The following is a 21076-nucleotide window of genomic DNA, read 5'->3' as shown; positions in this document are numbered from 1 at the left end:
TGATCAACCAGCAGCATCATGGCTGAGCTCTCCAGGGACACTGCTGTGAATTAGTGGGAAATGACAGGCTCCTCCATGGCGCTCTGAAACTGAGTGCCACCACCCAGTCAGCCAAGAGATCCGGGAGACCGGCGTAGCGTGGTGGAGATGCACCGCCTGTGTCCGAGCTCCTCTGAGTACCGGCTTGGGTCGTCGCACATGACGTGTGGCTGCTTGGCTGACACACCTCTCCCTCTCTCTCTCTCTCTCTTTCTCTCTCCCCCCCTCTTTGTTCTTCAGGATGCATTTGAGATTCTGGCAGAACACTCGGAGTTGAACGAGAACGAGGGGCCCTGCCTGGCGTTCATGCGGGCAACGTCGGTTCTGAAGAGCCTGCCGGCTGCGGTCCGCTGCCTTTCCGACCTGGAGGGTGTCCCCTGCCTGGGAGACCAAACACGAGCTGTCATGGAGGTAGTGTCCATTCTGGCGATGCCGCGTCATAACCCCGATCCCTTCTGACAGGCTGTCAGGGCCTCTTCACATGGAAAAACTTCCGACTAAACAACTGTCAGCGAGATTTGTGTATGGCCTCCTTGCTGACCTCCTCTCAATTTGCTAGGGGTGGCAGAAAGCACTGCCTACTGTCAAATATGGTCATCAAATTTTGGGAATAAAAAACACGGGTAAAGACTGAGGTGGCAACCTAACAAGACAAAGGCTTTGTCTGTATAAAATATAAAGAAAGCAAGTCCGGAAACTGAAAAGATATTTCAGAATCGTATATAATGCAATTACATTTATGTAGATACTGGCAAATTTCTCTCATGGTTTACAAGTGATTCACATTAATAATTAGTCTGGGAGAAAAATGATGGATAAGTAACAGTGGACCCTCTGCCAGGCGGTGAAAGTGTCTCCCTCTGCTCATCCAGCTGACTGGACTTCCTCATAGTCCAACTGAAGCTTCACTGTATCCTCTGTTCTACTGTGCCTGAGTCTGCTGTATACGCACATTCATGTATATACACGCACACAGTCACACACACACACACACACACACACACACACACACACACACACACTCACACACACACTCACACACTCACATACATACATACAGGATTGCAATAACAAAAATACTAATTAAAAGCACACGTCCTTTTTTTCTTAAGGTTGTGCCATTATAATAGACTTTTCTGTGTAGTCTCTGGGGTGTTTGCTCCAGCATAACAGTGTATAACGGTGCTGATGATGTTGCTTTGAATGTTAATCCTCAGATCTTTCCTCCTCTGATAAATGCAATATTGTGACGCTTCAAATGTGACCAGAGAATTAGGCCTTTTCCCACGATGGGAGAGAAAACCTTTAGTGAGAAAACCTTTTCAAAAACACACAGCGTGAGCTACCCAAAATGAGTTTTTCAGAATCTCATTAAAGCTGTAAAACTTGACTTAATTCGATTCGTTTTCTCAAATGTTTTACTTTACTGAGCTGATAGGAAACCCTGCACTTCTGGAATAACCATTTCAAGCATTTGTGGCTCAGTGTTACCCAATTTCACTTTTGGGAAAAACAGCCCAGGAAACTCAGATTCTAAAATGTTTTTGCAACTAACAGTCACAGAATTGCTTAACTGCTGTAAAGAGGATAAAAAAAGATGGACGTTTCCTGCTCCACAGGAGATCCTTGAGAGCGGCAGCTCCTCCAAAGTTGAGACTGTTCTGAATGACGACAGATACAGAACTCTGAAGGTCAGTGGTTTCTTGTGTTCTCCCACCTTTGTTACAAAGCCCCATCACCCCTCCTTACTTTGTGCAACAAGCAAAAACATGGATGAAAAACACAAAAAATCAGGGGAACATTTCTCCCTCATTGCATCATTTTGTGGTCTGCCACATAAAGACCTCAGATGTCTTTGCTGGCCAGAAATGTGGCATGATCTTCACTGAGACATTTTTGGATGACTTAATTCCCAGTCTTCACCCCTCTAAAGATGACATTTTCTTCATGGCTTAGACACCCTTATCCAGCAAAGTTTATTTAGTTTGTGTTTAACACATTGAGAACTTGTACAGCTGATTATTTCTTGAAGCTATTCCTGGTGGAGTGCCATGGTGAACGGTGCGATTGCAGAACCTAACCTGGGTATCAATTCTGCATCCAGTTGATCAAAGGCTCAGAGCCTTACCGCCAGAATCCTTCACCTTACCACTCTGGTTCTGTTGGCAGCTGTTCACAAGCGTGTTTGGTGTTGGTCCGAAGACTGCAGAGAGGTGGTACCGGAAAGGGCACCGCACATTTGAGGAAGTCCATGCTGACCAGAGCTTAAATTTAAACAAGATGCAGACAGCAGGTAACTCCACTCCCCACAATATATTCTCTCTCATTACACTGTGGTCATCACCTGGTTAATATAATACTATATAAAACAGAAAGGCAACGAGTCAAAGAGAGCAGCTCTGTCTTTAATTGGTTCAGGAGTTCATTTTTATGTGATGCTTCAATTATTTTCCATGGTCATAAAAAAAAAAAAAGAAAAGAAAAAAATCCCAGATTCATTGACAATCAACATACAAAGGGTGATTTCTTTCCCGAAGACGCAGTGAAAGATGGCAGGGGAGGAATCAGTGTATGTGAAATGGCCATTGTGAAATAATGATTTTTTTAATGTGAAACCACATTATTTTGTCGATTAAAATTTGACGGCCCTGCTGAGCGCGGGCAGATGCGCTGTGCCCGTAGACGGGCTGGGGTCCTGGGGGAGGCGTTCTGACAGAGACGGCAGTGATGCGCTGCAGACTATTAACACTCCAGCCTGATGTGCCATGTCCAGGGGGGCTTTAGATAATTAAAGAGCACAGAGGGTCCTTTCATAAAAAAGAAAAAAAAATCAAACCAAGGGGAAATGTTTAGGCGGACATTTGCCATACCCGTCCGTCTGCTTTGTAAGGGACTTTGCTTACAGATAGGTCTGCTGACTCCCTGACTACTTTTGTCTTCAATTATGTGAGAGGTGACCGGATTTCAGGTCTGTTGGTGAAACAGGAGGTGGGGATGGAGGTTGTGGATCTGCTAAAGTTTAAAGGCCCCACACAGTGGCCAAAGCCATTTCTCAAAGGATTGAAGAGTCTTTTTTTCTCAACGCAGAGCCCCAGTGCCACTCTTCCTTACAGAGAAGGATTTGCGCTTCACACTGCAGGAAAGGGGTTAAGTGCTGACCTACTGAGTGACAGCTGTCTTATCTCTGGAGCTCAAACCTGCCGCCTACAGGGCAGAATTCCCGCCCACCCCACTGTGCTTACTGGCTAAAGCAGGTCTGTGGAGCATCGACAAGAAATATCGTGTCCACCTTCCAAAGCTCTCCTGTTGTGCCTTCCCTCCCCCAAGATCGTTTTCCTAATGTGCCGACTCTCCACGTGTTTCAATGTCACACCGCAGACGCGCTCCCTTCAGCGCGCTAATGCAGAGTCACCGTGGAACTTTTAACAAGGTGCCACCAAGTGTCCGGACAGCTGTCAAGGCATGCTTGGATGTGACCGAATGGATCTGAATATTCTTTCACAGCAAGCTTAAGGTCTCAGTTAAGACATTTTAACAGTGTTAGGGTATTTACACTTCAGCTCTCAAAATTCAGGGCCTTCCGTTCGGTCGTCTCGGCGCAATGCGGCTTGTACCTGACAGGCTAATCCAGGCTCCCCTGCGACTGTAACACTTTCAAGAAGCAATTTTTATACCGTGATTAGTAAAGTTAAATCGCACGTGGTTCCGCTTCACTAACAAAAACAGACAGATGTTTGGGGAAAAGGACAAAAACCCTTCTGGCCTCAGATTGGCTGGAATCGCGGGGACAGTTTAGAATGCTCTCCCGTGCGGGGTAGAAATGAGAGTTTCTGAATGCATGTAGTGGGATTACTGGTTAAGATGGCGTGGTGCACCGTAAGCCTGCGGGGGAAGAGTCAACAGTGGCGAGCTGCAGAGAGGCAGGTAAAGCACGGCGGGATAATGGCTGGGATTAACCGTCTTCATTATAATAGGGGAGAAACAGCATGAAAAATTCTAAATGTCACAGGCAGAGCATTGAATTTAATAAGGCACTCATCCGCTTAGCCAGAGAGAGATAATTAATGCTTTTTGTTCGTGAACCGCAGGACCTCACGGGAATGATAGTGAGAGAAAAAAAAAGTATTTAAAGTGTCTGAAAAATGTGTGTACTGTGTATACTGTGTGTTAATGGGCAGTGGATATTTAAAGTGAGAGGGATGTGTGGGATCCACAGAGTGGCAGAGGTTAAAGTAGTAATTCACACAAACCTGAGATTCCATGAAAATCTGGCTGGGTCTAAATAAACATTTCCAAATGGAGGGCACAAGTGTTCAATGTGAGCTGAAGGACACAGCTGGTTTGAACACAGTGATTTATAAAAACTGCAGGCATGACAGCCTTTGGCTTGAGGCTTATAGTAAAAGGTCCAGTTGTAGGCCTCAGCTCTACCCTGCAGCCAGACCCTCACATTGTGACAGAAAAGCATTTGCTGGTCTCAAGTGTATTAACTCGAGAGCTCAAGCTCCACCCTGTAGCCACATATACCTGATCATAGCTACACCAATCAATGTCTGGAAAAAAAAAATCGGGTCATTTAATGGCAGAGTGGCACGTTTTCATTCGTTCAGTTGGAAGGCCCAAAGCCAGTCATTAAGCGGTGACATGGTACCAGGCTGTCCGCAATTTTGATGCAGTTGTGCAGCAGTCTGGAATGGGATGCTTATAAAGGCCTGCTCTTTCATTGATTTTTATGTGCATTTTTTCTCTTCATTGCACAGTACAAATGTGTAACAAACTTTAATCTTTATTTCTCATTGTGCACACCAAATAACATGCCTGTGTTATATTGATGCACCTAATCATCTCTGACTCCCATTGCACATCATAGGGTCAGTCAGAGTTTGAATCCCTGCAGTTCACTTCAGCATTCCCTGATGTAGAAGAGCATGATCTGCAGGAAGTAATGTCATAATAGCTCAGTTCAGCAGGTGTCCAGCCTTCTAAAGCATAAACAACCTCAGACCCTGGCAGAGAAGATGGAATTACAGTGCTGGTCTACAACTGAACAGGCAGATTATTGTGCTCACAACCAACAGGAACCATTTCTGACCTTACGCCTTCATACTGGCCATAATGTTAGACCTGTGTCTAGGCCTAGGTCTAGCGGGTCTCTGCAACATATGACAGCGATGACAGTGATGTCTATGATTGATGATGTGTTTGATTAATTGTTGCCTTCATTTTCTCTGAATGGCAGGTTTCCTGTACTATGAAGACATCTCGAGGGCCGTTAGCAAGGCAGAGGCAGATGCAATGGGAAGGATAGTGGAGGACATTGTTCACTCGATTGCACCTGATGCCATTGTGGCCCTGACAGGTGGCTTTCGCAGGTAAACCCTGAGCAACTGACTTCTTCCTTCAACAGTCTACATCACCCATCACAGCCTTTCCCATGCCCCCCTGGCAGGAGGTGATCAGAGCACTTGTGTCATAGCACAATTATGATGCCAGTTGTGATGTGCTTTACAATACAGTTTTACTTCATGTACTTCAGAAGGCATCCAAGAGTGTATGTGTTCGTGAAAAAGAATATATATATATATATGTGTCTGTGTGTGTGTGTGTGTGTGTGTGTGTGTGTGTGTGTAATACGAGTAATAGCAGGGTAGAACCTGTTTTGAATTTTGTTTAACCCAGAGGAAAATATGAATTTCAGCATAATGTCCTTTTGGCAGTGGAAATGATCTGCAAAGTGAAGTGTGATTTTTCCACTTGAAAGGAACTGTTCCTTTGTTCCTTCCATTAAAGAACTGGGGCCTCTGTACAAGCCTGCATATTGTAATTACATGCAACAACAACAAGGTAGCAGCATATTCACATGATAATTTGACATTCACGGTGAACGGACATGAAAGACCTAACACACAACTGGGGTTTTGCTTCGGGGCTACACCTTTTCTTCTTCATCTCTTTTGTGATGTGTTAATGTGCACAATGCATGACTCTACGGCGCAGAGAGAATGTAGCAGTCAGCACACTCAACACAGAATCAGTGGCTTTGAGAGAGTGCAGCAGTTAGCGCAACATTAGTGGCCTGGAAGAGTGTAGCATCAGCACAGTCAATGCAGGATTAGTGGCAGTGAGGGAGTGTGGCAGTCGACATAGTATTAGTACCATTGGGTGAGAGTCGCAGTCAGCACAGTATTAGTGCTGTTGGGAGAGCGTAGCAGTCAGCGCAATATTACTGTCATTTGGAGAGTGTAGCAGTCAGCACAGTATTAGTGCCATTGGGAGAGTGTAGCAGTCAGCACAATATTAGTGTCATTTGGAGAGTGTAGCAGTAAGCACAGTATTAGTGCCGTTGGGAGACTGTAGCAGTCAGCACAATATTAGTGTCATTTGGAGAGTGTAGCAGTCAGCACAGTATTAGTGTCATTTGGAGAGTGTAGCAGTCAGCACAGTATTAGCACTGTTGGGAGAGTGTAGCAGTAAGCACAATTTTAGTGCCACTTGGAGAGTGTAGCAGTCAGCACAGTATTAGTGCCGAATGGTTCCCATATTGCTCAAGAAGCTAACCTTAGTCTAGCCAGTTCTAGTGCAGCAGTGACTAGCCTAGCTTCGGAACGTAAGAGGGAGATTCACCCATTGACATGCTTAGGTACACCTACCGGGAAAGTGTTTTGGATTTGTACCCAAATCTTAGTGTTGCCCTGCGCTTATTGTTAACTGTGCTGGTAACCGTGGCATCAGGAGAGGGGAGTTTTTGGCGTCTCAAACTTGCAAAAAACTATCTGTGTTTGACAATGTCACAAGATCATTTGAATAGATTGGCCGAAATTTCAATTGAGCACCAAGTCTGTCGCAAATTGGATTACTCCGAGATAACGGAAGAGTTTGCAGCAGCCAAAGCAAGAAAGGTCCTCTTTTAAATGATGAGTCAACAGTATTAATTCATTACACCTGTCTTAAGTCAAAAATAGGGCTCAATATGTGATAAATTGGCATTTTTTTCTCTTAAAAATTTGAACGCAGGGGGCGGCATATTCCTATTTTGCCCAGAGTGCTGGATTGTCTTCCCCCGGCCCTGTTTGTGCCATACCATGGTGGTTAATAATTCAGCATCAGTTTGTTGTTGAAGACAGACTGTATTTCACCGTGGGAGTGTAGCAGGATGAAAGGTTTATTCTACCATTACTCAGGCACAGGGGTTAAGGATAGAGTGAAGACAAGAAACAGTTTTTTATTACCATTTTGTCTGGCCCTCTCCTTCTGATGAGAAACCGTTAAATAAGGGAATTTGTGAGGCTTGTTGACCTGTAGATGAGAATAATTATAACTTTAAGTGAAGCAAAGCAACTCTGAGTGTGATTCTTATACCTATATGTGATTATACTGTTAAATGTAGCCTAGAACCACATGGGGCATCACAAGTGTCTAAGACCTGATTTATTAGCCCTGACAATATAAATTTATTGTATAGTCATGCTGCTACATAACATAAGGACTACTCAAGACCCCAATGGCCAATGGACAGTTCGGATTTCGACAGAACACAAATGCAAGATGCCATCCCATATGTTCTATTGGATTCCAGCATATAATTGGTGAATTATCAGTAAAAAACAAGTCTGCAGCAAATTCAAAACCAGAACACGTTGGCATCTGTCATACCTTGTTGTTAGAAGAGAAATTGGATTATACAATTTAAATCTAGAGATGAAAATGATAAACAACAAGCAGTCAAAAGCAGATGTTAAATACTATTTAATCTTGAGCTGGGCTGACCAGCAGTGTCATCAGACAAGGTTTCAAAATAAATAAGAGAAAAGCACTGATGATGGTCGCTTGACTGAAACGGTGTCTAGTTTGCGCTTCACCTTCTGCACTTGCTATTTCACCTGCGTTTGCCTTTTTTCTTTTGCTGGGATTTTTGTTGTCCCAGATAATAATGATGTGCAGGTTTACATTTGTATTAGTTCATTTCTGTAAATCGATGCAACTGTGGTAAATACTGAGTGCCAGTATCTTCTTATAAGCGCAGAATCAAATACTTTTCAGAATGTGAATACAGTGTAGATTGAGTAGCAATTATAATTTGGCAAGCAAATTAAAGGTAATATAAGCGTACTGAATAGATGAGTTACTTCCAATAATGCTGACTGAATGCAGACTGAATGCAGACTGAATCGTGTTTTATCAATTGGAACTGCAAAGGGTCATTTTGTTCACATATAAATTAGAATATAAATCAGGAGTAGACGTGAAATTCGTTTGTACCAAAAAACATTCCAGGTAAAAAAAAAAAAAAAAAGGGATGACTTCCAAAATGTCTGTCATTTTGATCATAGACACACTATACGCACAAAAACTTTTATTGATATACCCACAAATAGTGCATATGACCCAAGTGTATTTGGAAGAATTACCTGTCAGGACACTTTGCAGTGTGTGAGTGAACTACGTAGTGTTGTGCTGTTGTCCACATGCTTCATTAGATGACATCAGTAAGCAGCTCTTTATAAATGCTTGTAACGCATACATCAGCCTTAAGAATGTGTTGGTGGAACGGCCACTGATTGTGAAAAAGCCTCTTATTAGCTGAATGTGCTTGGGGTGAAAAGCCTCAGGCACCAGTGCAGGGCTGACATTCAGGGGACTGTGAGATGGCAGGGCAGCAGTTATAGGCTGGACACCTTTGGTGGTATGGGTGGAAACAGCAAGTATGTGTTATTCCCTCCTCTCTGAGAGAGAGAGGAACAGGGATAGGTGTCTCACTGTGCACACAGTCTTGCTCCTCCCACATTAGTGCCCAAACTGTGTTAGGATCCCCACCTTCTATGCCTGTATTACTGCTCCAACCTGCTGTAGGTGAGTTTTTTTTGTGAGCTTGATTCCTGGATGTCAATAACTATGCTGCTCACATGCACTGCTTATGCTGGTAGGTTTCACCCCACACCTGGCAAAAATGACACAGAGAGTTCAGCTGGAAGGTGACAAGAAAAACAAATGGTCACGTGACCATGAGAAAAGATATTGAAAGTATTATGCATAGGAAACTGTCAAAGGGGCTGAAAGAAGCACAGTGTGCGAATGGCCAGATTTGGGCTCTATGCTGACAAGTGAAGAACTGCACATCTGTCAAGTCAATGTGTGAGCACTGTAATATTGCAAAATATTGCTAATACTTAATACTATCTTAAATTTGCAAGTGAAAGGCATGCACCATTGAGGTCAGATTGAATCCCTAACCCCAAAATCATAATTTGGACAATCCCCTTGTCTTGTAGTGTAATTTAGAACTACATCAGCATTAATGATGGTGAGCAAAATAACCACATACAGTTAAGCAGTATCCTGCAGAAATGCTTTGGGTCTTACTAAATTTAAGCTGTTTTGCCCGGCATGGCTGTGCTGTAAGATAATACAATTCCTCAATCAGCTTCCCCCTAATCCACTGCTAGGTGTCTCCTTCTATAATTCGGGTCAAGGAACTTTTAATCTCAATTGCATTGTTTGGTGGCTTTATTTATTCATAAATTTTCAGGTTGCTTAATGGGGGTTCCCATTTATCTCTAAAACTGTTTTGCTGTTTGTGCTTACAATGGCCAGTGAACAACCTTGAGACTTTAACTTTGCTTTCCATAAAACTGTCAGGATTCTCAGACTTAAAACTCATTTGCCATTGTACCAATCAGTGTTGCCAACTCTTTAGAGCAGAGAAGAGCTTGGCCTTAAAAGTTACTTTTTTGCTGTTGCAAATTCCCAGAGGTGGGGCTGGGGGTTATTGAGGGAATTTACTGTATACACTGCCTGTGTCCTACTATTCTGAGTACTTTTGTGTAACAGAAGAATTAATGTCTCACTATTTCTGTCACTTGTATTATAAATGAATTCAGAACCTGAAGTGACAAAATGGTTAAGATGGCAACAGTGGTGCCAACATACACGCCATCACTAGGCCTCACACATCACGCAAACGTCTTTAAAAAAAAGCATGCACCGTTTTTCTTACCTGTGATCTCGCTGATACTGGAGAAGACTGTCAGGAATTTATAACCTTGACACCTTTCACATCAAGCTCAATTTTTGGGACATTTGGGGGCAGCAACTGACAGACAAAGCTTTAAGTGAATGTGCCTGAAAATAGATTTCAGGCAGAACTCTATCTCTATCATTTCAGAGTGTGAATGAATGTAATGGCTCAAATGGACAGGATTTAATCAAGCCATCTTCACTTTGATACAGCTACTTTCACCTTTCACACTTGCCGTAAAGTATATGAAAGCTCAGGGTATTAAAAGAAAATGTGTTTACTCATTTCCAAACCAAATATTAAGATAAGAAAAAACAGGAAAAAATAAAAACTATTACAATAGATCAGCAAATGCACACATCCCAAATACAATACTTGACAGTCTCACTCATATTGCATTACAATCTCAGGTCAGTATTATATCTGTATTTATTTTTAATTTCTGTGAATATTGATTTGAGTGTTGTCACTCAAAGGCCCCTTAAAGCCAGCATATAACATGTACAATTTCGCATGTGCACTTCCATATGCCTTTATAAAAGAGATTCTTCTTCCTTTTGTGTATTCGCTCTGTGTCAGCAGTGACCTTTCTTTGTGTCTATACATGTAAGTGTGAGACAAGAAATTAACATTTTGAATTTGAAAGGGTTATTGTTTTATCTCCCACTGCGCATGTTGAAGTTTTTTTTTCCCTGTTTTAATGTCTAAATGAACACAACTGATTCTGAAAATGTGCCCAAATGTAATCATCTGTTAATGACATCCAAAAAATTTTTTATTTCTAATAGTTGGTAGGGGCTGCTTTTGACATTCCTTTAGTAGCAGAGCAATGCTTCCAAGCAGGTTATTACTCATTTATGGTCTCTCATTTACTTGTAAATATACATGTATATTTTATTTGTTATGTACAGAAATACTGAATGATTTATGTTTTTACTCACGCTACAAAGGTAAGCAGTGCATGTGGAAACACTTCATGTTGCTGATGGAGTGTTGAGGACCTAGAAAATTCTGTCAGCGTATTCCTGACAGAAACCCACGCTGCTTTTGAAATGTCCATCACTGCCATTTTTAAATATATCTGACTCTTTGAGTTATAAAGTTGGGTTTCAGTGGGCAACTAATGCTACACGATCATTCTGAGCTGTCAGGGCCCTACTATTAGGAATAAAAACATCTCACTACTGTAGAGAAAGCCTTTGACACACGGTTGTATTTATATTTATTGCTGAAAGGGATTGATTTAAATGCAGAATGTGCACAGAAATAAGCAGCTAAAATTACACAGCAGTGGGCTGTAATGCTGTTGTATCCAGGTCAGGGTTGCCAGTATACAGTGACAGACCTTCCAAATTTGCCTCTGTGTGTGTGTGTGTACTTTAATAAATCCCTGGAGTCTGGAAATTGATTGGTAGTAAACTGAATAGGTGCTCATAATTCTCCAGACCTATATTCAGAACACATCTGCAATGCAGGACTGCATCAGCCAGCGCGGCGAAGGCCAGGCTGAGTCTCTGGGTAAAGCAGGGGCTGTATTGTGGTATCTGGCGCAGCTGTGTCAGCAGATGGGACCCTCTGTGCATTTGCTTCGGCATCACCGTCCCACAGACCTCTGGCTACTGAAACAACATGCCGGCCTTTTCTGTCTCTCTCTCTCTCTCTCTCTATATATATATATATATATATATATACATACATATATATATATATATGTGTGTGTGTGTGTGTGTGTGTCTACACCAGTTTAGTGTGATTGATGTTTAATAATTGCCCCAGGTGTCCCAGTGGCTGGTTTTCCTGCAAATTCCAGGTTTCTGTGGTGTGTGTGGGAATCACTTTTGCATGAGTGACAAGGCCTCAACTTAGTGACTTTGCTTTAGTTAATTACTTCCTCTTGCTGGCGCCAACCAGAGAGTCTAGAGACCCCCTGCAAGGCATGACGGTACTGGTATGGTGGCAGCCAGAAGTAGTTGCCCTTATTCTGAGACACATTTCAGTTTGGCCCAATAAATTATAGATAGGAACAAGCAAAAGCAGTAGGAGCTGCTGTAGAAGGCATTATAAGATGGAGGCTGTTGATCTCATAATCATTAAAATTATATTCAGAAAACCCATGGCCTCTTTTTTTGGAAGTGAATGATGAAGAAATTTATTCAGTGTACTTTACATCTCTAAGAAGACATGACATATTTCAAAATTAATTAATTCATGAGTTTGTCATGGTGATTATGGGAGCTTTCCCTGTAAGCCAACCTATCTGCTGCTGGTTTGAATCCTGGATGTAGTATTGAACCTGCATATCCTTAGTATATAGCCAGCTGTGCATATGGATGGTATCTAATATATTGACAAGCTGCCTTGGACAGAGGTGTCTGCTGATGATCTAAATGATAGTTATAAATACAAAATGTGTCTCTTCAAGCCAGCCTGCTTTTAGATGCTACAGCACAGTATGTTATGGCATCTCGCCTGATTCTACTTTCCCTCTAATGTTGTACCTTTAATATTTTAGTAGTAAATGAAATGTGATGACTTTCATATTGTGGATAATTCAAAATGTAATGCATCAAAAGTTTCATATAAAGCTTCAATTTCAAAAGGTCTAGCCCAGACGAGATGATGTGAAGGTAAGCACTTTCTGTCCTCAGGGTAAAGCCTTTTCCAAAACAGTCAAAACGCTGGCGCTCCAGGTTAACACTCACAGAGCAAAGCACTGATTTGTATTGTCTGATTAAACCTGCAGGCCAGGTTTTCCTCTGCTCTAATCAGACCATTTCTAGCTGGTTTCCCCCGCATTACAATGACTCTGAAGTGTATTAGTTATGCCTTGTTGAGTTCCAAATGGTGAGCGTTTCATTTTACGCCCACTGGGTTAAGCATGGAATGATGACCTTTCTCTGCTTCTCCGTCACTTTTTCCCCCTCCCATTGCTGCGTGGCTCCTGGTCCCTGCCTCTCTGGTAGCCCCCACGCTGAGGCAGGAGCTGTGAGACAGAAGACTCATTTGTTCTTGTGTCTGTATTTTTAACTGTGAGATTTTCTGCTTAGGTTTATTTATTCGACGGTTTCCTTCAAAGGGAACAGCTGGGGGTTGGAGCACCCCGTTTCTCAGCCTAATGTCAGTGAACAACAGCGGGTTGTGGCAGAGGTATTCTTCCATTCACATTCGGCAGACATGACTAGCCATCTTACTGTTGGACTGGGACCTGTGACAACACCATCGTAAAGTTCCACTACAGTGATTGCAGTCCCTATGCTCCCTATATAGACCTTTATAGAACTTAAGTATGATAGTACTCCAGCGGTATTCATGACAGGGTAGAATTTTTATTTTGTCCATCCCAGAAAACTTTGATGCCTCTAAAGGTTTGCTTTGGAGTTTCTCAATGATTGAGTAAAATGGATGGATATACAGATGGCTGACAAATTAAAAGAAAAGCCAACATAAGGTGTCTTAGTAAGGGAGACCAATCCCATCATGATAGAAATGTTTCATCATAGGATAAAGGTGATCACTCAGAACAACTTTGTATTGATTTGCAGTGACCCTTTTCCTTTAATTTGTCACCCGTCTGTAGGTCATGCTGTGTGTGGAGCTCCTTATTCCTTCAACTTAAAGTTGTTGTTCTTGGTTGGTTTAAATAAAATTATTTTTCAAAACTCCTGCTGTCTGGAGACTTGTGGATCTCTTGTACAGTTCATCGAGGCCCCTCTAATTAGAACCATATCATACAGGCAATTTGAATATCAAAGAGAGTAGGACACAGGACATTTCAAACAATGGTGAGCTAATAACCCTGTGTCAAGCCTAGACTTTTATTTTATTTTTCCCCGTTAGTGAAAAAATAATTAAGACAGCGTACCCTCCCAACCTTTCCAAGAGCTCACGGTGTGTGTGTGTGTGTGTGTGTGTGTGTGTGTGTGCACTCGCTTTGTAGTGTGTTAAGTGGTGCAGTGAATCAGTGGGCACAGCGTTGACACAGAGAAAAAAGAATAAAATGGTTTTAGAGTGACACGAATTTGCACATTTAACAGGCCGTGACATTGGATCATGTTACCTCTATCACTACGTTATTAATTCATTACCTACCGCGCTTGCTCGTTAGATAACATCAATACATACATATCTCAGGGGTGTGCTGACTAGTTAGAAAATATGAATATCATTACGGCTTTGGACAATCTTCTGACTATGAAAGTCATGCAACTATGCTTGGGAGAAATTACTGATTTTTCAAAAATAATGGAAAGTTCTTAATACACCGAGTCTATTTGTAATTCCATTTACACTGGATAAAACTACGGCCAATCTATACATGAAACCTGTGACTGGAGTAGGTTACATGTCTTTGATACCCCCCTCCCTCCCTCCTCCCCCGCGCTGTGTGCATCATACTGCAAACAATCACTGAAGTGATACTCAGTTCGGCTGATTACCTTGTCTCACACACTTATCGTCAAATGATGAGAAAGTCTTTGCCGGATACAGATTTTTTTCCCCTATATATCTTTCCGTATCAAATCTGTTTCATTAAAAGAGTACCGTGATTGTTGCTTTGCGTTGGTAGCTTTCTGGTTGAATTGTATTGTCCTCAGCTCAACCCAGCTAGCAGCAGTAGCAGGCAAGCTAGCTAATACTGTAAGTTTGCCTCGTCTTGCCGTCTCTCTAGGAGGCAGGGAATAAACCTGCAGAGTGTGACGAGCCGAACTCATTCATTTACCTAGCTAACTTGGCTTTTGTTTCTTGCTAATGCTATTGCTAGCTACCTTACGTTCATCTTCAGGCTTTGTTACTATTTACGAAACACGTATGTGTACGTAGCTATGATTGGCTACACGCATATGATTAATGTTGGTTTGTATTTTTTCTCACCTTTTCCCTCTTGTAAGCTGATAGCTAAGAAATAACTTATATATACAGCACCCCCTTGTTAATGTTATAGGCAATTGCCATCCTGTGACCTTGATTGTATTACAAAAATTAGTTTTGAACTTGAGAGGAGTCTACATACCTCCAGTTGTCTTCCCTTGAAAAAGTGTCATGGTGAGTGGATTATTATTTCATAGCCTCTGTGGTGTTAGTAGGAGAAGAACACACTCAAAAAAAGGACAAAAATGACAGCTGAACTTGACAGGTCAGTTAAAGCAAATTCAGATGAGTGTTCTCTTGTCGGCAATGTACAATTAGGCAAATCATTGCATAAGAGACTACTTCATATGTTATTAAGCAAGAGGAATGGAAGGTAAAGAATGGTCAGTGCTTCCTAACAGTTACAGCTAGATATAAATGTATTTTTGTGCACCTGTAATTTTTCCTATCTATGGACTATAACATTTATAATGGGGTAGGAACAAAAATGTATTTTTCTGTAAAGATTTGTGAATCTGACTTCTTCATGCAAAGTTTTCCCAAGAGCAAAATACACTGGTTACTATGAACACTTTGATAGATGAGGCCCACTGAGTGTGTACTGAAATACAGACTTTGGCATTGTTCATGGTTCAGCAAGACTCTGTGACCATTCCTGTGAAAGATTGGTGTTCTTTATTAATCTCAGTGTAAAATGAAGATTCTCAAATGAGTGAGGACACTGGCAGCTGTGCCAGCAGAGAGGCGCTTTCGGACTTAATGATGCAGCACAAATTGCTTGTTTGAATTAAAAGAAGTAAGAGCCTAGGAGATATTTGCTGCTCCAGCAGTATTAGAGAGCTAAAGACCAATCTGCTGTCATATTACAGTTAACCAGTGTGACTAAAGATGGCTTCACTTAATGGTTTAGCAGTTGTGATGGCCATTATTGAGTGAGACCATCGTCTCTGCTCTGCCTACAGAGGGAAGGAGTTTGGGCATGATGTGGACTTCCTCCTCACCACCCCCGAGAACGGAAAAGAGGCAGGACTGTTGATTCAAGTCATAGATGAGCTCAAATATCAGGTGGGTGTGCCTTGATATTATAAAATTTGTATATGTATTTATATTATTTATGTTTTTGTTCTGCTGAGGAGATGCAATGTATCTAAGACAACTTGCACTCTTTATATTTTTACACTGTATGTATATCCAGTAATACAGGGCTGCCAGGGTTTAGGTTTTACTCTTCGTCAGTCAAGCACAGGTTTAATCCCTTATGCTTTAAAATAGGTCAAGACATGAAAGAGATGGAATCGTTTGTTAACGTGGGACTTCGCTCTGCCCCCACAGAGTTCTGTGGTTGAAACGAACATGACTGAAGGAGAACAAATGACTGCTCTGACAGCTCACGGTGACGCTGCTCTGACCGCCTTGTGCCTGCCTTCACCCTGTAGCTCCATTACGGTTTATTAAATCCCAATCGAAGCCACAGAATGCCTGCTCGGTGCCCAACAGTATTAATGTGTCTGCCTGCTTTGACCCTTCCCTTCTGCACTCCATTAGTAAGCAGGGTGTTCTGTTGGCTGAGTTTGATCGTGAGGCCCACTCTCCGTCTGGCTGACACCACTCCCAACCCGTTCCACCCGTCCAGCCTTGCCAATTGACAGTGTGTTTATGGTGACGACTGTCATACCCTGTGAAAACTGGTGTGAAAACACAGGAATGAGGCAGAAGGAGTTAACAGATAAAGATAATGGAGAGTGTGAATAAGGTGCAGAGCCGGAGTAAGTGACTGGTAGAGAGGGGAAGAAAAGAGTGTGAGCGAGAAACAGGAGACAAGTGAGAGAAGTATGGAGTATGAGAGGAGGAGAAGAGGGAAGTAGTAGGCAAGAGAGGGCACAGAGAATTATGTACAGAGAGAGCGGAGAGAGAATGTAATGTGAGGAGAGAGAGAGAGAGAGAGAGAGAGAGCCTGCACGGCTGAGTGAGAACACCTTTCGTTGAGGGGCAGGATGTGAGGGGTGATTGAAGAGTTGAGTGTATACGAGCCGACGCATAATAAGCTAATAACAAACGCTGATCACACGCTTAAAGTCTTATGGGGGTCTCGCATTGAAAATGGGGAGGGCAGAACCAGCCTGAGTATGTGATGGAGGATGGAGATTTTGGAAATTACATGGGAGAGAGGTGCTTTGGCCTTGAAAGCCCCTGTGCATAATCAGAGATGGGATCAATCTTCACAGGACCCTGGAGGAGCGAGGGAGAGAGGGATATAAGCCTTGCCAACACCTGCCTTCGCCCCTGGTCCCCTTGTTGAACTTTGAGCCACAGAAATAGAATGCAGGAACGATTTGATGAAGCGTTCGGTTCCGGAGCGAGGCTGCAGGCTCCTCTTTGTCATCGCCGGGTTTAAAAATAACACTCCATGGCTTTTTTTTTTTTTTTTTTGCTTCCTTTTCCCTGCCTCAGAGGTCTACCTCTGCAGATAATTAGCTTTGCCATTTGCATTGCATCCCGACCAAAAATAAACCCCCTCTCCCAATCGCTCCTTCCGGCCCGGGTAGAGGGGGGACCGGGGATGGGGGATGGGGGCCCTGGGATGTACAGGCATCTGGTGGATTGGAGAGTGAGCAGAGTCCTGTGGCGTGGCATGGGTGCGAGTGTGCATCACTGCAGATACTGACAGACCCCCTGAGACACCAGCAAAGCAGTGATTAAGAGGAGGTAACACGGGGCGACTGTAAATCTCGTAACCTTGTCAGCGGCGATCTCGCCCCCGAGCCACGAGATGTCACAGGGGCCTAATATCACAGACCTTTTTTTTTTTTAGCCGAAGGGGAGGTGAAAAATGTATCTCCAAATGTCCTTGTAAATGTGCTTCATCGCTTTGGCCTTTCGTTTTAGGTCATGAAAGCGTTACTTGGAAACAGGGGAGGGTTGCTTCCAGGCTGCATGGTAGACGAATGACATGCAGGTCATGGTTTTAAATGAATGACCACAGGAAAATACGATCTGTAATGAAGGATTGTTTTGGCTACAGTGTTTTATTTGAGGGCATTACATTAAGTCACAACCTAAGAGGGGGTTCCAATGGTTATGACATTCTAATAATGTTGGTATGATGCTGTGGTGATGTTGTGGAATTAGCCACCTGCTACAGGATTCTCTGAAGAAGAGTGTTAATGTGGATGGTCCATTGGCCAGGTGAATGTCTAATGTCTCTGATAGGAAGACTTCTCCAGTCCATTTCTGTAGTGTAGAATATATAGCAAAGAGACTAGGGGGCACTTTAATTGGTGTTTGACACCAATGGTGTTGGTGTTGGGGGGACCCTTACAGAAAGCCACAGAATGGGTCAGTTGGTTGTCAGATCACAATCACATCGTGATTATACAGAGATAAGATTATACAGAGTTTTTTCTTTTTTAAACTGGATGACACAGCTAACTCGGCCAGGTTCTGCACAAGTCTATTTCTGCAGAGATTCACCTGAGCATGACATCAGTGCGGCTGAGAAGCTGCAGCTGGTGGAACAGCAAGAGTTTGTATAAGATCTGAATTCCCGTCTCCCCACTGTGAAGGTTTTTCACAGAGCCGGACTTGCAGAGCGTAAGTATTATCTTTACAAAATTCTCTGTGTGTTTCAGAATCAGTATTTTATGGATGTTCTGATACTCCTTCTGGCTGGTCATACTCTTATCCCTTACAGGGCAGAAATCCTTTTTGTCAGGTAGCGAAAAGCAAAAAAAAACAACAATTTATCAAAAAATCAAGATGGAATTTTTATGAGGCTGAGATGGAGGCACACAGCTGCACACTGAAAAACAAGACATATGTTTCGTCTAATTCCGTAATCACAGTCAATATTTCCCACAAAGCTCGAATCAAAGGAAAACTGCATTTCAAATAGGTTCTGCTAAATATGCTAATCTGTGACCTGAGATGGAGGGGCGGGGGGTAAATCTACTTCTGAGTGGCAGAGCATATGACAGGAGATCAAAGCGGTGTCGCGTATGTCCCTGCATCTGGCTTTGCCCTCTGGGGTAGGTACAATAGGTGGCAGTGGCGGTGTCAGCTGTTTGTGACAGCTTTTGACAGTGTTCCTTAGGAAAAAAATTAAATAAATATATGCAACAAAAATAAAAAAAGCTGACCTTATATGTTGCGTTGGCGAAGTTTGTCCCAGATACGTTGCTTAACTCGCAGAGCTATGAATAGATTAACTTCATGCTGCTTCAGTGTTTGAACGTGGCCTCGGTAAATCCACGTTTGTAAACAGCTTTCGGGAAAAGCAGCTTATATTCGGAACGGCGTGACATTTGGCTACCTGCTGATTACCGACCACTATAAACGCTCCGCATCGTAGAGATGATTCGCCATTAACTTGGGAACATTATGATTGCAAAGGCAACATAAAATCATATATTGCCCAGTCTATTCAAGACTCTTGCCTTGCGTCTGACAATATTTCCCAAGAAGTGGACAATGAGAGTTATAATGCGACACTGACAGATATTCAAAATTATTATTATGTAAAGTCCCAGAAAGTTCTTTCTTCTCATAAAACACCATGGGGCAGGCCTGAACCTTGGGTCATGAATATGCAAGATGGGCACACAACTGGAGAGGACTGTGATGCAAGTGGAGAGCTTTGGAAGGATGTAGTATACTTCTACTCAACAGCTAGACAGGGCCAGCTAATGCTCTGGTCTTATCAGTTACATTAATCATAACCAGTTGTTTCAAACAACTATTATCAATAATCTCCTAAGTCGACCTGTCGTCCATCCACCTGCTTGTCAGCCACACCATACCTCTTTTGCCTGTGTGGAAATGGCCAATTATTTTCTTGAAAAAAAAGGCACTCCCTGATGCTTGTTCAGCCCTGCTCTGAATGTATGGCAGTGCTTATTTACCACTTTCCCTTAAAGGGATTTCTATAGACACCACATTGAGAGATATAGGCTGAGCTATAGATTCACAGCTAGATTTACAAGCATATCCCATGTTATTTCCACACAATATGTTCAGGACAACAGAATATGTCAAGACAAAACCCTCAGGAATTATCATATACATGGATATGACAACTGATATGAAATATCATAGGTCTGGTTTAAGGCAAGGGTTTGTTTTGCTCACCATCGCAGTTTATGCCATTTTTCATAAACAAGTATACACAGGTAGAGGCTTGCCTATGTGTATTCATGAATTCCCATGAATTTCATTGTAGCACTTATGATGACATCATTTATGCTGTGTAAGACCTACTTCTTGTGGAGAGTAACCACGGTAACAATATTTGCTATCTAATTTGGGTCTTTTCGCTGGTAGGAAGTGAAATGTTCTCTGTAATTGCCGATGAAAAGTTGTCTCACATCCCGGTGCGAGAGATCAGGGACTTCCGTCTCCACGCATGATAAATGACAGTTCAACCCCTGAGGCTAATTACCAGACGGGGGAGGTGACGAGGTGCGTCTCCTGCCGCTTGTGAAAGGTTCTGCAGCCGGTGCGGAGCCCTCAGCGTGTCAAACTCTGATCTCTCTTGTCATTTCTTAATAACTCCATCTCCCCCCCTTTTTAACAGTGTCTATAACAGGAACCAGTGCCCTAATCTGAAAGAGAAAGAAGGCCACAGAAAGAGAGAGCAGAGCGTTCAGTTGAAACCGGCATGGAATTCCACTATTAAGCGCAAAATGAAAAAAAAAAGTTAAAGTGCAGCTGTCATTCAAATGGAAGTGACTGCTTTTTTTAGAGATGAGTGCAGCAGATATATGGCCTGTGAGGAGGACACAGCAGCCCAACAATTACTGTGGGAGCAGAAATTAAATTGACAGTTTGTAATGTTAATCTCCTTACTACTCCCAAATCAGGGGAACAGAATAATCAGCCTAAGCTGAAACCCAGAGGAAATCAATTTGAGCCTTCCCGTTCCTTCTTGGCTACTGAAGTGAGATTCCTCTCTCTCTCTCTCTCTCTCTCTCTCTCTGTCTCTCTCTCTCTTTCTCTCTGTACAGCTACAATGTCTCACTTCAGGTTACACTGCCCAGGAAGCATAAACGCTGAACAGTGGAGGGCTCCCTTCTGCTTTATTTAGTTTAGTTTCATTTCACCTTAATATATTGGAGCTAGTAATGAACCCCCTTTATAAATGTGTTGCTAAAATAGGAG

General features: G+C 42.6%; 1 protein-coding gene across 1 annotated transcript in view; it reads left to right on the top strand.

The window, feature by feature from the left end:
* dntt (deoxynucleotidyltransferase, terminal) overlaps window positions 1-21076 on the top strand; it is a 57132-nt gene that overhangs the window by 14113 nt on the left and 21943 nt on the right. The window contains exons 4-8 of the mRNA XM_036547372.1: window positions 280-450; window positions 1659-1730; window positions 2209-2332; window positions 5279-5411; window positions 15886-15988. Coding sequence (XP_036403265.1) covers window positions 280-450; window positions 1659-1730; window positions 2209-2332; window positions 5279-5411; window positions 15886-15988 — 603 coding nt within the window. The remainder of the gene's footprint in view (window positions 1-279; window positions 451-1658; window positions 1731-2208; window positions 2333-5278; window positions 5412-15885; window positions 15989-21076) is intronic.

The sequence above is a fragment of the Megalops cyprinoides genome, chromosome 15, assembly GCF_013368585.1.
Source record: "Megalops cyprinoides isolate fMegCyp1 chromosome 15, fMegCyp1.pri, whole genome shotgun sequence".
Taxonomy (NCBI): Eukaryota; Metazoa; Chordata; class Actinopteri; order Elopiformes; family Megalopidae; genus Megalops; species Megalops cyprinoides.
Note: the sequence above shows the minus strand (reverse complement) of the source record. Positions and strands in the feature narration are given on the sequence as shown.